The following is a 13,969-nucleotide window of genomic DNA, read 5'->3' as shown; positions in this document are numbered from 1 at the left end:
TGCTACATCCATCGTCAAAGAAAAGCCCTTTTATTGTAGCTGGGGAGGGCCCGGGGGGGAGCAGGGAGAAGAAGGAGCTTGGGGGAGGGACTCAGAGAAGCCACCATGTCTCCCAGCACCCGCAGGAGGGGTGGGTAAGCTGGGGCCCCCCGACGCCCCAACCCTTTCTCTCCTTCTATTCCCAAAGTGACACCAGGGCAGGAAACTCCGTGTGCGGGAGGGGCTGGGCTGGGCTTTTCCTTGTTCACAGTGAGTTTGGGGGGGTGGGGAGGGGGGGGTCCCACGTGCTTGGCCGGGCTGGATCTATGCTGCAGGGGAGGTTATTCACTCCCAATTCAAATCCCCAGAGCATGTTTGGGGTGAGGGAAGGGAACAGTGGGGAATGCCAGGAGGAAAACACAGGATCACATATGGTGAGCTCAGTGTGCTCAGGGTGGTGGGGAACAGATTCACCTCTCCTGGTCATGTCAGACCCTGCAGGATTCCAAAATTATTCCGATGAGCTTTTCCAGTGAAATAAAATTGGGAAAGTGGCTTCTCCAGTGTGGCTGCGGCAGGTCCAAGGTCATGGGTGGGAGGGAGGACAGAGGGGAGGTAATCTGTTCCCTGAAAATTCCTGTAAGGGATTTGTCGCACCCTCCTTCCCACTCCAAAGCCAACGGAGGAGGGGGAGACCAGCGCTGTGGGCTCAGGGTGGGATGGGACCCTTCTTTCACCCACCCAAGGGCAGCTATGGGGGACAGGGGTGCAGCACCTGGAGGGGGGGCTCTGCCAAGGGACTGGGGAATGGCACTTCACTGAGAGAGAAAGAGAGAAGAAGAAAAAGCCACATGTCATTTGGAAGAATCGGGCAGGAGCTGAGTGGTCTCAGGGTCTGGAGCCCCCCATCAGCCCCCCCGCCAGTTCCCCTACTCTATCAGTTCCACGTAGTTGGCGGGGAACATCCCAAAGTGGCCGTCGGGGCCGTAGCCGCGCCACCAGCCCTCGTCGATCATCTCAATGTTGGTGATGATGTTCTCAGGATCAAAGGAGATCTCGGTGTCATCAGCTGCAGTGGGACAGAGAGAGGGGAGGGAGGGTCAGACCACCCCAGCTCTGGGGTTCCCAAGATAATAGGGACATGGAGCTGCTGGAATAGGTCCAGAGAAGGTCATGGAGGTGCTCCAAGAGGCTGGAGCCCCTCTGCTCTGGAGACACGCTGGGAGAACTGGGAATGTCCAGCATGGAGCAGAGGAAGTTCCAGGGAGACCTTAGGGCCCCTTCCAGTGCCTAAAGGGGCTCCAAGAGAGCTGGAGAGGGACTTGGGACAAGGGCAATGGCTCTGTGGGTCTCACCAGCCTGGTAATCATACAGTGCCCGGGCACAGAGCCCCTTCCCCGCTAGGTCCAGTGGCTCCTGGTACTCCACCCTGTAGTCATATTTGGCATCATCAACTTGTTCCTTCAGGAAGGAGAGGAAAGCAGGAATTACCAGGAGAACAGTGGGACGGAAGAGAACAACAATATCCAATGCCCAGAAATGTCCATCAGCCCCCTGAGGCTTGGAGACCTGTGTGCTGGAGGTTCCAAGTGCCCTCTGGAATAAAATGTGGGCTCCAGGGAAGTTGTGCCACGTGTCTGCCACAGCGGCAAACCAGCTCTTAGCCAAAGAGCCAAGGTGGCCATGTGTCCATCTAACTCAACACCAATCCCTGTGCCTTGGGATCTCATCCCAACAGAAACACGGGAGACCAGTGGCAGACAACTCCTCTGATCCCTTGGGATCCCTGCTGCAGACAGAGGCTCATCCCTCAACAGATAAACCCCAGCTTCTGAAACATTTCTGCCAGAGCCTGAGCTGCCTGTGGTCTGCTTTCCTCAAGAAAGGCTGAGGGGATTATTGAGCCCATCTCCTCTGGAATCCTTTGGAACCTGCTGGACACTTCCAGACGAATTCCAGAATGAGAAAATGTTTGGAATACTGATAGTTTGGTGAGCACAGAAGAAACCAGAGGGGCCCCATATCTCCGAGGGCAACACAGCAGCACAGCACAACCCTGCAATGAGCCACAGGAAAATCTTGGAGTGCACCAGGAATAGCTGGGATTGCCAACTCCACTGGTCCAGATGTGCAGACAAGCAGGAGGAGGAGAAAGGGCTTTGAAGAGGCTGATGGATCCTCTCCCCTTGCTGGTTCTGGGATGTGGCACTGACAACAGCTGGGGCAGCCCTGGGGTGCAGGCAGGATGGGTGCCAGGAACTCAGTACCAGTGTCTCCCACTAGAAGCCCTGGGAAGAGGCATAGCAGCACCCCTTTGCCACATGGGTGTATCCTGAGCTCTGGGATTTTTGCTTTTTGCTACGATTTTAGTTCAGAAAAGTGTTCCAGGCTCATCCTAGGGATGGGACAAGCCTTGCTTTCCCATGCAGATCCAGCCCCGACGAGGTCCACTGCCCCCCAAACTCACCTGGGGTGGCTCCTCATAGATGGCCGAGGGCTCCGGAGGCTCCTCGTACAGATTCTCTTCCATGTGGCACCCTGGGACACCAGAATTGTATCCAGAGTCTCGTCCTGAGAAGAAACAAGGGATCTGTCGCCAAAACCATGCTGCCCCCTCATCTGGCTCCTGCCCCAGACTGGAGTGACACCATATTCCTGCTTAGGAGCTGGGTGTCCCCTGGGTCTCTTGCTGGAGCACACACAGACCATGGGATGGAGTAGGCAGCAAGCATGGGATGGAGTGAGCAGGGGTTTAGGGAGCAATGGAAAGGACAAAGGAGAGATTTATCTCTGATAAGGAAGGGATAAAGACAAAGAAGGGATAAACTTGCTCAAGATGAAAAAATTCCCATGGAGGGGAAGGACTGGAGCAGAGGTCCTGGCCAAGAGCAGCATCTAGTGGTGACACTGGCGTGGGGATACTGGAGCTGGATCCCAGCCCCAGCACAACCCTGTTTCCCTGCCCATGGCAGGAGAGGTGGAACTAGATGGTCTCTGAGATCCCATCCAAACAGAACCAATCTGTGATTCCATGATTCAGGGGCAAGGACGGCCCTCGGTGCCACCTACAGTACATGGGGAGACCTCTGGGCACTGCCAGCCCTTCTCTGGAATCTCTTCCTCCCCCAGACCACCGGGAAATTGGTTGGGCAGGGACACCTTCCACTGTCCCAGCTGCTCCAACCCCAGTCCAACCTGGCCTTCCTGGGGCAGCCACAGCTTCTCTGGGCAATCTGTACCAGGGCCTCCCCACCCTCATAGGGAAGGATTCTTACCAATATCCCATCTAACCCTGCCCTCTGGCAGTGAGAAGCCAGTCCCTCTTATCCTGTCACTCTGTGCCCATGTACTTTACTGTGACAAGGGAACAGCCAAGTCTAACTCTGGAGCAGGGAAACCCCTGCACAGGGATGGAGCCACCTCAGCTGAGCCTTTGGTATTTTGGAAAAGGTTGAGCCCGACTGTCAAAGCCCTGTGGCAAGTCTGGAGGAAGGTGGGTGGGTATGCAAAGCCAAATTCCAGCCTGAACTCCAGCAGGAGATATCCTCATCCCCCAGGCACTGAGCCTTTGGCTGAAGACAAGGAGGAACCATCCTCATCCTCAGCATCACACTCAGCCCTGGCTGGAGACAAAGCCCAGGGGAAAACCAAACGAATGGAATCTTCAAGCCCAGGCTCAAAATGCCCAATTTTGTGAGATCTAGTTGGGAAGACAAGGAGAAAAGCTTTGGGGAGTGGAGGGAGCCAAGCACATACCTGCTGCAGGTACTGGGGAGGCTGGCAGGGACCCCCAAACATCCTGGCTTGAGGAGGCAGGACTGGGCACAGAGGTAACCTCCTTCTGCAGGAATGGGCTGCGGAGCTTCCCTGGAAAAGGAATTGAAGGGGCTGCAGGAGCTGATCAGGCAGGGGGACTCCCAGCCTGACTGTGCACCCATGGGTACTGCTGGGTCACCCTCCCAAGCAGGATTTTCCAGTTCTAATCCTGGTTGTGGAAAACAAGTTTGGCAACTGGTTACAGCAGCAGCCAAGGAAAAATTTTTTAAAAAGTGGATTTTTGTGGAGGAGGAAAAGCTGGACGGCTCTGCCTCTGGCTCTCCATGGTGACTTTTGGAGCACCTTGAACTCCACAGGCATCAAACTGGGAGGGGATGATGCAAACTGGTTTCTGCCGGTGCATTTCCTGTGGCAGGAGGTAACTGCACTGGTAAATCCTCATCTCCACCTCCAAACCAAACAAAAGCTGAGGAGAATTCCCAGCCAAGTCCCAGGAGCACCAAGACTCCTGCCTACCCTTATCTCTGGGTCTGATCAATTCCAGGGCATTTATCTCCCTTTCCTCCATGAAAACCATCAAATCCTAAAAGAATACCTCAAAGTCAGTCTCTCCCCATGATGTCTAACCATCAAAAAAGACATTTTCCCAGAACGACATTCCCTCCTCTCCCACCCACGGCTTGCCTGCCCAAGGTAGCAGAGATTCATGCTCCTATTACCAAGTGAAAGTGATTATTCTGAATGAATTTAAGGTGCTTTGGAGGGGGTTGGGCTGAGGAGGAGGAGGAGGAAGCAGAGGCAATCACCCGAGGGTGTCACGCATTTGTCACAGCTACTTCCTCAGCTGCTCTCAGCTCTGGTTTGCAAACTTCCTGATTTCTATCTGAGAGATCAGATAAGGCTCTTCTAACAGCACAAGATTCTGCTTGGCTGGGGCAGTGCAAAAATTTGGGTGAAATTTCATTCAGTCAGGATAGATTGCAATCTATCAGGTGATGTTTTCCTGCTGTTAATATATTGAACCCTAACTGAAAAAAAACCCAAAAAAAACCCCTTTAAGGCTCAGAACGGGAATCAGAGTTTGGAAATCTTGTCTTTATGATTAAAACTTGGCTAGAGTCACACCCTGGAAAATGGCAGGAGCCAGGTGTGGGACACGGCACAGCAGAGAACATCAGCTGCCCGTTGTCAGCTCCAACTGTGGCCTCACAATATCACTGCCCCACTGGGACCCCTCCACATGCAGAGAGACCCAGTGGGGACTGGGACCCGCCCCCAGCACCCTCCCCACGTCCCCAGGCCGTACCTGGCTGTGCTGGCATCCCCACGTCCCCTGGCCCCGCTTTCTCCCTTTGCTTGAAGATGTCACGGGGGTTCATGGCTCTCTGCGCAATCAGCGTGGCGGCCTCCTGCCCGGGGAGGGCACACAACCCAGTCAAGGTCCTGTGCAGCACAGAGCCGAGCTAGCCTCCCCTTTCCCCAGGGGCTCAGGGTCCCAGTTCCTCACCTGGGCTTTCTCCACTGACTCGCTTCTCTTGACGCCCTTCCGCTGCTGCGCCTCGTACTCCTCGACCCGCTCCTTCTGCGGCACAGGAGAGGTCTGGGCAACCAGCCACCCCTCCAGACCCGGCCAGCCCTCCTGCCCCCTCCAGCCACATCCAATTCCTTCCAGAACCACCTGCCCCCTTCAGCCCCCTCCAGACCCAAGGAACTGACGTGGCAAGGGAGGGTGGATGAGGAGGAAACCCCGGATCTGGGAGGGAGATGCAGGAATTGTAGGCTGAAAACATGGAATTGGTGTCATAGAATCATGGAATGATTTAGGTTGGAAAAATCCTCTGAGAGCATCAAGTCCAACTGTTGCCCAGCACAGCCAAGGCCACCATTAACCCACGTCTCCAAGTGCCACATCAATACAACTGTTAAATCCCTCCAGGAATGGGGATGCTGGCACTGTTGTGGGCAGCTGTGCCAGAGCTGGACAACCCTTTCCACAAAGGAATTTTCCCAATATCAAACTTAAACCTCCCCTGTGCAACTTGAGGCCATTTCTACTTGCCCCGTCCCAGGTCCCTGCCCCCTCCACCATGGATAAACCTTGCCTGGGGCCAGCACCAGACCTCACCCATTGCTGCTGCTCTCTGTCCCTGTTCTCAGCCTCTGGTTGCTGCTGGAGTCTCCTGTGGGGACAAATGGATTAAAACTGAGGATTTGAGACCTCACCCCACTATTCCAGGTCCCTGGGAATAGCACATGAAGGTCATCCCTCACTTTGGCAATGCTCTCCCTCACTTCAGGATTGACAAGGTGCTACAGGTCACTCTCAAAGAGAGAAGCACATTGAGAGGAGCAGGAGTTGCTCCAAATAGTGGGATCATTCCAGGGTAATCTCTTACTTGGGGATATGGACATGAGCATCTTGATATGGGAGCTGGGCAGATTTCCCTGGAGTGGTCCTTGTGGGGCTTGGAGCTCCCTGGACTTCTGACACCGCAAAAATAGGGGCCATGGGTGCCAGGCAAGAATTTGAGAAGCAGAATGGGGAGTAGTCCTGGAGCAGGATCCATGGGCAGGGAGACTTAAGGATGATGCTGGACAAGCAGCCAAGCTCCTTGGGAGTTAGCTAGAGAGATGTTCCCTCCACGGAGCAAGATCCCCTCATATCTGTTCTCTTAAAGGAGATTTCCTGGGACTGCAGGAATTCCAGCAGTGGGAAATGCATGGACATGATGCACCACTTCCTAAGGAATAAACTTTGCTGGAGTGGAGGCAGCTCAGAGAGATAGTGACAGGGATAGGCAGCACCATAGGGATCCCAGAGAGCAGGATGGGCTCTGGGAATCATTCCCAAAACCCCACTCACTTCTGGGCTTCGATTTCACTGGATCTGGCTTTAAACATCTGCTCCCGCCCCGCTGCCTCCTGCAGCTCCCGCTCCCGCCACTCCCGCTCCAGCCGCTGCCGCTCTTCCTCCGCCCTCCTCTTCTCCTCCAGCCGACGGTTCTCCTCATCCTTCTGAGGGGAGACACGGGCACAGAGGCTTGGGCTTCCTGAGCTCAGAGGGGTGGGGGTCACACTGCCAGCACTCAGAACCCCCTGGCCCTCTGCATCCTGGGGCAACCAGCAGGTCCCAGGGGACATAGCATATCCCAGGGCACACAATGGATCCTGGGGCTTGTGGTGGATCCCAGGACACTTATCCAGTCAGAAGGTTCACACATTATTGCTTAATCCCCTAAAACCCAAAGTGAAAGGGAAGGAGACAGGGAGCAGCCCTTGGAGAGGTCAAAAACCAGTTTCCTCACCGAACTGGGATTTGCTGGGAGCTGGGATGCAGCCCAGCTGTCTGGCAGGAGAGCCAGGGTGCATCCCAGCCCTTTCTCCCTGAGCCCACCCCAGCAGCCCTGAGCCAAATTCAGATGAGATAAAGGGGCACCTTCCCCTTCAAGACTCAGCCCCTCCCCTCTGAGCACCCCAACCCTGAACTTTTGATCCCTGATTCCAGGCAGGACTCCCCAGTTCCCAGACTGGGAATAAGCATATGGAGATTAATTTCCAGCTAAATCCAAACACTTTGTGCTCCAAGGCACGCATTCACTCACCTCTGCTTTGGCCCAGAAATTATCCTTATTTACCCGCTTGATTTCAGACATTGCGTTAGTCTTCTGGTACACAGAGCCCTGAGGAAGACACAGAGAAATCATCTTTTTTGCATTTTTTGTCAAAACTCAGCCCAAATCAGCACAGTCTGCGACTTCTTTTAGAAGTTCCTATAACCTGATGCTTTGCCTCACAATTTAAAGGAGGGCTGAGCGAGGCCAGCGATGTGCATGTTGCCAAAACTAGGGAATTGCCGGCCCTAGCACAGGTTGCTGCCCCTGGATCCCTGGAAGTGTCTAAGACCAGGCTGGACAGGCTTGGAGCACCCTGGGATAGTGGGAGACGTCCCTGCCCATGGCACGGGGTGGGACTGGATGGCTTTAAAGCCCCTCCAAGCCAACCCATGACTGCATGCTTCAAGCCTGCCCTCTGGCAGTGGGATACGATTCCCCCTTGTCCTGTTACTCTGTGTACTGGTGCAGAGTCTTTCTCTAGCTCTCTTGGAGCCCCTTTAGGCACTGGAAGAGGCCCTAAGTTCTCTCTGGAGCCTTCTCTTCTCCAGGCTGAACATTCCACAGACATGTCAATGGCACGGGTGTTCCTTCCATCACAGGATGATACTGGTCTCAGACCTTCCCTCCACCCAGAGGCACCCAAAATCCCTGACTGATTCAACTCACCACAGGAACCTGGGGCCCCGAGTCCTGGAATTTGATGCTCTCCTTGTGGAAGCTGTAGTTTGCCCCAGAGGCCTTGGCCACCTTCTCCATAATGAGTTCAGGCTCCACATCTTCCTCTGCCCGGGCATTGATGGTGACGTGAGCCCCCTGAGCAGGAGGAACCAGGACAGGCATGAGGGGGTCACTCTACGAGCCCCCAACCCCACCACCCTGCCCTGGTAGGTCCTGTCTGTGCTCCCAGAGCTCTCAAGGGGAAGGAAAAGGGTTCTGGTGAGAAGGAAAAAATATCCAGAGGGATTTTTTGGGCAAACTGGTCTACTGGAAGACATCCCTGACCGTGGCAGGGGGGTAGAACTGGATGGTCTAAGGTCACTCCAACCCAAACCTTTCAATGACTTCCTGAAGTAGGACATGAGGGGGATCAGACCTTTAAGAAGTTGGCCACAGTGCTGACGTGGTTGGCGCAGGCTCCTTTCCGCATGTCACTGACACCTTCACCCGTCTGCAATGAGACACCATCAGCACTGGCCCACCCGAGGCCCTCCGGGGTGGATTCATGGCAGCAGCACCTGGATCTGAGCCTGAGTCCCTCTCCAGCTCTCTTGGAGCCCCTCAAGGCACTGCAAAGGGCTCTGAGGTCTCCCTGGAGGCCTGTCCTCTCCAGGCTGGACACCCCCTGCTCTCCATGGCAGAGCCTGGCTCCATGGCAGACGGGCTCCAGCTCCCTCCCAGTTAAGCCGAGGTCTGTCCCCACTCACCCAGTTGACAAGGACATATTTGGGCAGCCCAGAGTTGGGATCCTTCACGCGGCAGAAGCCGTACATCACCTTCCCGCTGTTGAGCTCCTCCACCATCTCCTCCAGCCCCCCATCTGTCCCAGGAGGAAGGAGAGGGGGTGAGTCCAGCCCATTCTGTACACGTGGAGGGAACAGCCAAACCCATCCCAGCTCTGTACTCCCTAGAGATTTTCCCCATTAGATGTGGAGTTGTTGTAGCTCATGAGTGCCTCAGACCCCTGTGTTTACTCAGTAAACACATAACCTGATCATTTATCATCCACATGATTATTTGGGAGTCACCCAAATAATTTCTCACCCACTCCCATCCCCAGCAGCCTTCATCACCCAGTTCCTCTTCCTCAAGTCTTCACAAACCCCATATAGAAAGGTCCTAGATCTGCAACCAAGCAGAGGCATGACAGAGAAAGGAAAATTGCTGCTCACACTCCCTAATCAATTAGAAGCTTTAATGAGAGCAGGCAACTGTCAGTTTTGCCCACAGGTTCCTGCACAAAACCACGTTCAGAAAGACTTCAGTGAAGGTGGGAATGGTGCTAAGAAGTGATAGAGGAACCGGCTGCGCCTTGTTCCTGCTTTGCAAGATGGGAAGTAGAGAAGGAACAAAAAGGGTAACATGGGGAAAGGTCCTGCTAGTCCACCATGGGGAAACTCCTGCCTCAATGCCTCCCTCCCTGTTACACCCATCTAGAGTGGTCTCAATCCTGGTTTGAGGACTTGGGAGTGAATCCCAGAGGGAAAATCCCTACAGGGCTCAGGCAGGGGCAATGGAAAGGGAACAGTGTTGCTCCCACTACACCAATAAACTACCCGGAAAGGAGGAAAACCACCAAAAATGCACGGTCTCATCTCAAAACTATTCCCCCAGACCACAGTTCCTCCTGTGCTGGGTTGTCTGAGCCCTGAAAAGTGGGAAAAGAGCCAATGGTCCTTATCACCCCTGGCAGGAGTAACAAAGACCAACAGAGCTTGCTCTGCTGTGCAGCATCACCCAGATCATTTCCTTCTCCCTATTAAATATTTATGATTTGGCTCTAAATTTGGCTTCAAACCCAGGAGGAAAGTTGAAGGCTGGAAGTCTGAAGCTTGTTGGTGAGGGCTGGAACAGAGGGACATGACAGGAATGCTAGGGGGAGCAGGGATCTGTGGGGATCTTGGGGCACACCCTCTGCAGCTCCCCAAAACTCTCGTTTGTGACTCAACAAGTGTTTTCCTAAACAAAATTCCACAGCACCAAACCCCTGGCTCCAAGAGCTCCACCAGACCCTGTGAAGCATTACGGAAACTTCCACAGAGCTCCACAGGCTGGGAAAACACTTGGAAATTAAGGAAGAAGCTGCGGAGGGATCAGAGGATGCAAATGCTGAGCGTGGGGAAAGCCGCCTGGATGCGCTGCTTCCTGAAGGCTTGCTTCTCCTTTCCAGCCAGGAGTGTTTGGGTGAGAATCAGCAGTCAAATAAAAGAATTGTGGGAAGAAGGGAATTGGACATGAGGGGCTTTAAGAGCATTGAGTAGAGAGCCCTGGCTGAGTGACTGGCTCTGGAGTACCATGTGGTCCTGCCTAAATCCAGGATCCAAAATACTTCAGGGATGCAAAGAGCTGCCAGGATCCAAACTTTGGATCCTTTGGAAATGAGGAAAATAAAAGGAAAGGAAAAGCAGAGCTGCCAGTGAGGCTCTGCTCCATATTCCTCACTCCAAAATCACACTGGACACCCCGACACAGCTCCCACCCTTGTCCCCCCACCAAGGGCACCCCCCAAAACACCCTCAGGGATTAAAAACCCCCCACCATCTCATGCAGGTACAGTGAGATGAGCCCGAGAAGCCCCCCAGAGCCATGGAAACAGGGAGATGGTCCCCAAAACCCTCACCTCCGGAGCCAGCCACTCGCAGGTCATTGCTGTTGCCTTCATAGGTGAACAGAGCCCTAAAATTAAGGCAGAAATGGAATTTTTAGCACAGTGCTCACACACCCCTGACACCTTATGAGGTGCAGGGGGACCTGCCACCCCACAGCCCAGGGACTTACTGATCCCCCACGACATCCCCTGATGCTCTCGAACAACCCAGCCCCCAATCACCCCTCGGCCCCCTCACCCACCGCACACTCCTGACGCCCTCTATCCACCCCACATCCCCCCAAACACCCCCACACTTTGATCCCTGTATCCCCATATCCCCCCAAGCCACTGGCTCAGCCGGAATTTTTTTTCCCAGGCCCTCCACCCGCACCCATCCCTGTTTCACTCCCACTCCTCCGTCGCCCTCCCCACCTCCTCGGATTCCCCCTACACCCCCATCCCCAACACCCATATTCATCCGAACACTTCACGGTCCCCCCCTCCCCATCCACCCCCATCCCCATCCCGCCCGGCCCCCATCCCCCTAAGCGACCCCCGGCCCCCGCCGACCCTCCCTCACCAGTCCGTGGGGCTCCCCGCGGCCACCACGTTCCCGTAGGCCTCCTGCAGCGCCCGGCCGTTCTTGGCCAGGTTCAGCGCCATGGCCGCGCCCGCTGCGCCCGCCGGCACCGCCGACACCGCCCCGCCGGTGCTACCGGCCCCGCCCCCGGCGCCGACACCGCCCCGCCGGTGCTACCGGCCCCGCCCCCGGCGCCGACACCGCCCCGCCGGTGCTACCGGCCCCGCCCCCGGCGCCGACACCGCCCCGCCGGTGCTACCGGCCCCGCCCCCGGCGCCGACACCGCCCCGCCGGTGCTACCGGCCCCGCCCCCGGCGCCGACACCGCCCCGCCGGTGCTACCGGCCCCGCCCCCGGCGCCGACACCGCCCCGCCGGTGCTACCGGCCCCGCCACCCCGCCCCGGAAGCGCCCGGCCCCGCCCCGCCCGCCCCGCCCCTCCAGGCCACGCCCACCAGAGGCATCTCTCGCCCCCGAACTGCTAGACCACGCCCCCGACAGAGAGCCCACCCCCGACAGAGAGAACACCCACTCAAATACCAGACTCCGCCCATCAATAACAGACCCCGATAAGGGAGAGAGATCACCCCCGACAGGGAGACCACACCCCCCGAATAACAGACCCCGACAGGGAGACCACCCCCGAAAGGGAGACCGCCCCTTCGAACAGACGGGCGGCGCCCCTGACCCTCCAGGCCGAGCCCCCGCTGATAGGCCCCGCCCCGGGCCCCCCCGGGCTCGGTGTTTCTCACGGATCCCCCACCCCCGGGTGTTCTTTGGGGTCATCTATCCCAGAGCGGCTCTCGGGGACCCCCACCCCGGGGCGATTCTGGGGCTCACCCATCCCAGGATGACTCCTGAGGGCCCCGTTCCCGGGCAGTTCCGGCGTCCCCCGTGCCACATCACTTTTCGGAGACTGCCACCCAATGGGAGTTGTCGGGGTCACGCACCCCAAGGGCAGTTCTCAGGGACTCCCATCCCGGGCTGTTCTGGGAGACCCGCTCCCCGGTGGTTCTTGGGGTTCTCTGCGCCAGTGCAGCTCCGACAGTGCCCACATCCCACACAGTCCTCCCCAGCCCCCGTACCCCCTAAAAGCAGCCCCCGGGTGGAGAAAATCAGCATTTCCGGGGATTTCCCTCATTTCCCAACCTGAGTCGGGGGGCACATCAGGGATGTTTGCGAGTACCGAAGCAGTTCGGAGCCCGGAGCTTTTTGGGGTGTAAATGCGTCTCAATTTTAGCCCAAATCATCCAGAATCTGCCTCTCAGCCCCCCGTGGCGATGGCTCTCCCGAAGAGGTGTTCGGGGGGGGGGGCAGGAGGTGGCCTGGGGGGACACGGGAGGTGACCTGAGGCGGAGGGATAGGTGCGGAGGAGGGACAAAGGGTGGGCCCTCGTGCGGCGGTGTTCCCAGAATGTGTTAATGGGACATTAGCAGCTCATTGTTCCCCCAGCCCTCCCCCAACATCTGGCTGCCACCGCACTGCCACCGCATGGGGAAGGGTTGCTCCGGGGATCTCGGGGTGGCCCTCCATCGGGTCCCCTTTCTCTCCCGCGGGCCTTCCTCCACATTTGGGGTCTCCTTAAAGTTGGGGGAGCAGCAAGGACGCGGAGACGGGAGGGCTACCCCAAAACTCCTGCGGCGTCTCACCCCCACCCCTGCGGGCTCGGGGGCCACGGTGGGAGCAACTCACCCATGACCCACCACCTTCACACATGGGGAAAATAACTGGGGCCCGAGCTCTCGCTGCCCCGGGAGGGTGAGGTGGGGTTCAACGAGCCCCTCAGGCCCCCAGTTTGGCCCCAGAGATAGCGATGGTTCCAGTGCCCTGTGAGGATTTGTCTCCTTGGGGTTTCAGGCTTCAGCTGAGGAGGTGGAAGGGGGTGGGAATACCCTTGTGCCCCCAGTTCCCGGGGAAAAATATGTCTGGGGGAGTGGGATGGGGTGGGAGATGGTGAACAGTGTGATGGAGGATCCTAGGATGTTCAAGGGTCCTAAGCCACCTAAAAGTCCTGGAGTTGGTGTAGGTCCTGGGATGCCTGAGGGTCCCAGGTTGTCCAAGGGTTCTGTGGTGGCTGAGAGTCCTGGGGTGTGCAAAGGTCCTGGGGTGTTCAAGGGTCCTGGAGTGGCCAAGGTCATGGGGTGTGTGCTGAGTCCTGGGGTACCTTAAAGGGTCCCAGGGTGGATGGGGTGACCAAGGGTGAAGGAACGGTGGAAGGTCCTGGGGTGGTTGTGGGTTAGGGTTGGCTGAAGATCCTGGGGTGTCAGGTGGTCCCACCTTTACACCCTTCATCCCCTCCATCCCATGGATCCCCCATCCATTCATCTGGTCATCCCCTCAGAACACCAGATGTCACCTCCCGGTGGATGAAACCCACTGAAGAGGCTCTCCTGTATTTGTAGGACTTACAAAAATGTTGGGAAACACCCCAAAACAGCAGGGCTGCCAGTGCCTTTTTTATGATTTAGGAAGTCATATGAGTGCAAAGTTGGGGGGCACCTGGGGAGCACTGGGTGGCATGGGCTGTTCACCCTCCACATGTCCCCTGTCAGGAACCAGCCACCTCCTCACTTCTTGAGGATTCGTCCCATGTTATTTATGGGAAATATGGGCGAAAATAATGTATAAGGTGGTTATTTATATTTTTTAGCATCCTGGGACTCACACAGACCCCTGGACATATCCTTACCCCTGCTACATGTATGCCAAAACAA

The 13,969-nt window shown here is 56.6% G+C and overlaps 1 protein-coding gene across 2 annotated transcripts; it reads right to left on the bottom strand.

The window, feature by feature from the left end:
• Nucleotides 1–14: 14 nt before the first annotated feature.
• On the bottom strand, nt 15–11,412 carry DBNL (drebrin like). Of its 2 annotated transcripts, none has more exons than XM_066206126.1 (15): nt 11,258–11,412; nt 10,708–10,763; nt 8,795–8,907; nt 8,464–8,538; nt 8,037–8,183; nt 7,359–7,436; nt 6,620–6,771; nt 5,882–5,936; nt 5,264–5,335; nt 5,063–5,165; nt 3,736–3,846; nt 2,447–2,550; nt 1,335–1,440; nt 913–1,048; nt 15–797 (listed from the first exon to the last, which is right to left on the bottom strand). In XM_066206126.1, the coding sequence occupies exons 1-15, from the start codon at nt 11,338–11,340 to the stop codon at nt 731–733; spliced, it is 1,458 nt and encodes a 485-aa protein (XP_066062223.1). In that variant the 5' UTR covers nt 11,341–11,412; the 3' UTR covers nt 15–730. The 2 variants fall into 2 exon arrangements, with proteins under 2 accessions (XP_066062223.1, XP_066062222.1); XM_066206125.1 differs by having other exon boundaries at nt 5,264–5,338; nt 11,258–11,411.
• Nucleotides 11,413–13,969: the final 2,557 nt, after the last annotated feature.

The sequence above is a fragment of the Chamaea fasciata genome, unplaced genomic scaffold, assembly GCF_029207755.1.
Source record: "Chamaea fasciata isolate MVZ Bird 193981 ecotype frontalis unplaced genomic scaffold, bChaFas1.0.hap1 SCAF_30, whole genome shotgun sequence".
Lineage (NCBI taxonomy): Eukaryota > Metazoa > Chordata > Aves > Passeriformes > Sylviidae > Chamaea > Chamaea fasciata.
This window is presented reverse-complemented; position numbering and strand designations above follow the sequence as displayed.

What these genes read in the sequence shown, in the direction of transcription:
- DBNL (XM_066206125.1), bottom strand. Translation starts at nt 11,340, where the DNA reads ATGGCGCTGAACCTGGCCAAGAACGGCCGGGCGCTGCAGGAGGCCTAC. An exon ending in GCGGGGAGCCCCACGGACTG is followed by an intron (nt 10,764 to 11,257) that starts GTGAGGGAGGGT and finishes CCTTAATTTTAG; the next exon opens with GGCTCTGTTCACCTATGAAG. An exon ending in AACTACGTGGAACTGATAGA is followed by an intron (nt 798 to 912) that starts GTAGGGGAACTG and finishes TTTCTCTCTCAG; the next exon opens with TGAAGTGCCATTCCCCAGTC.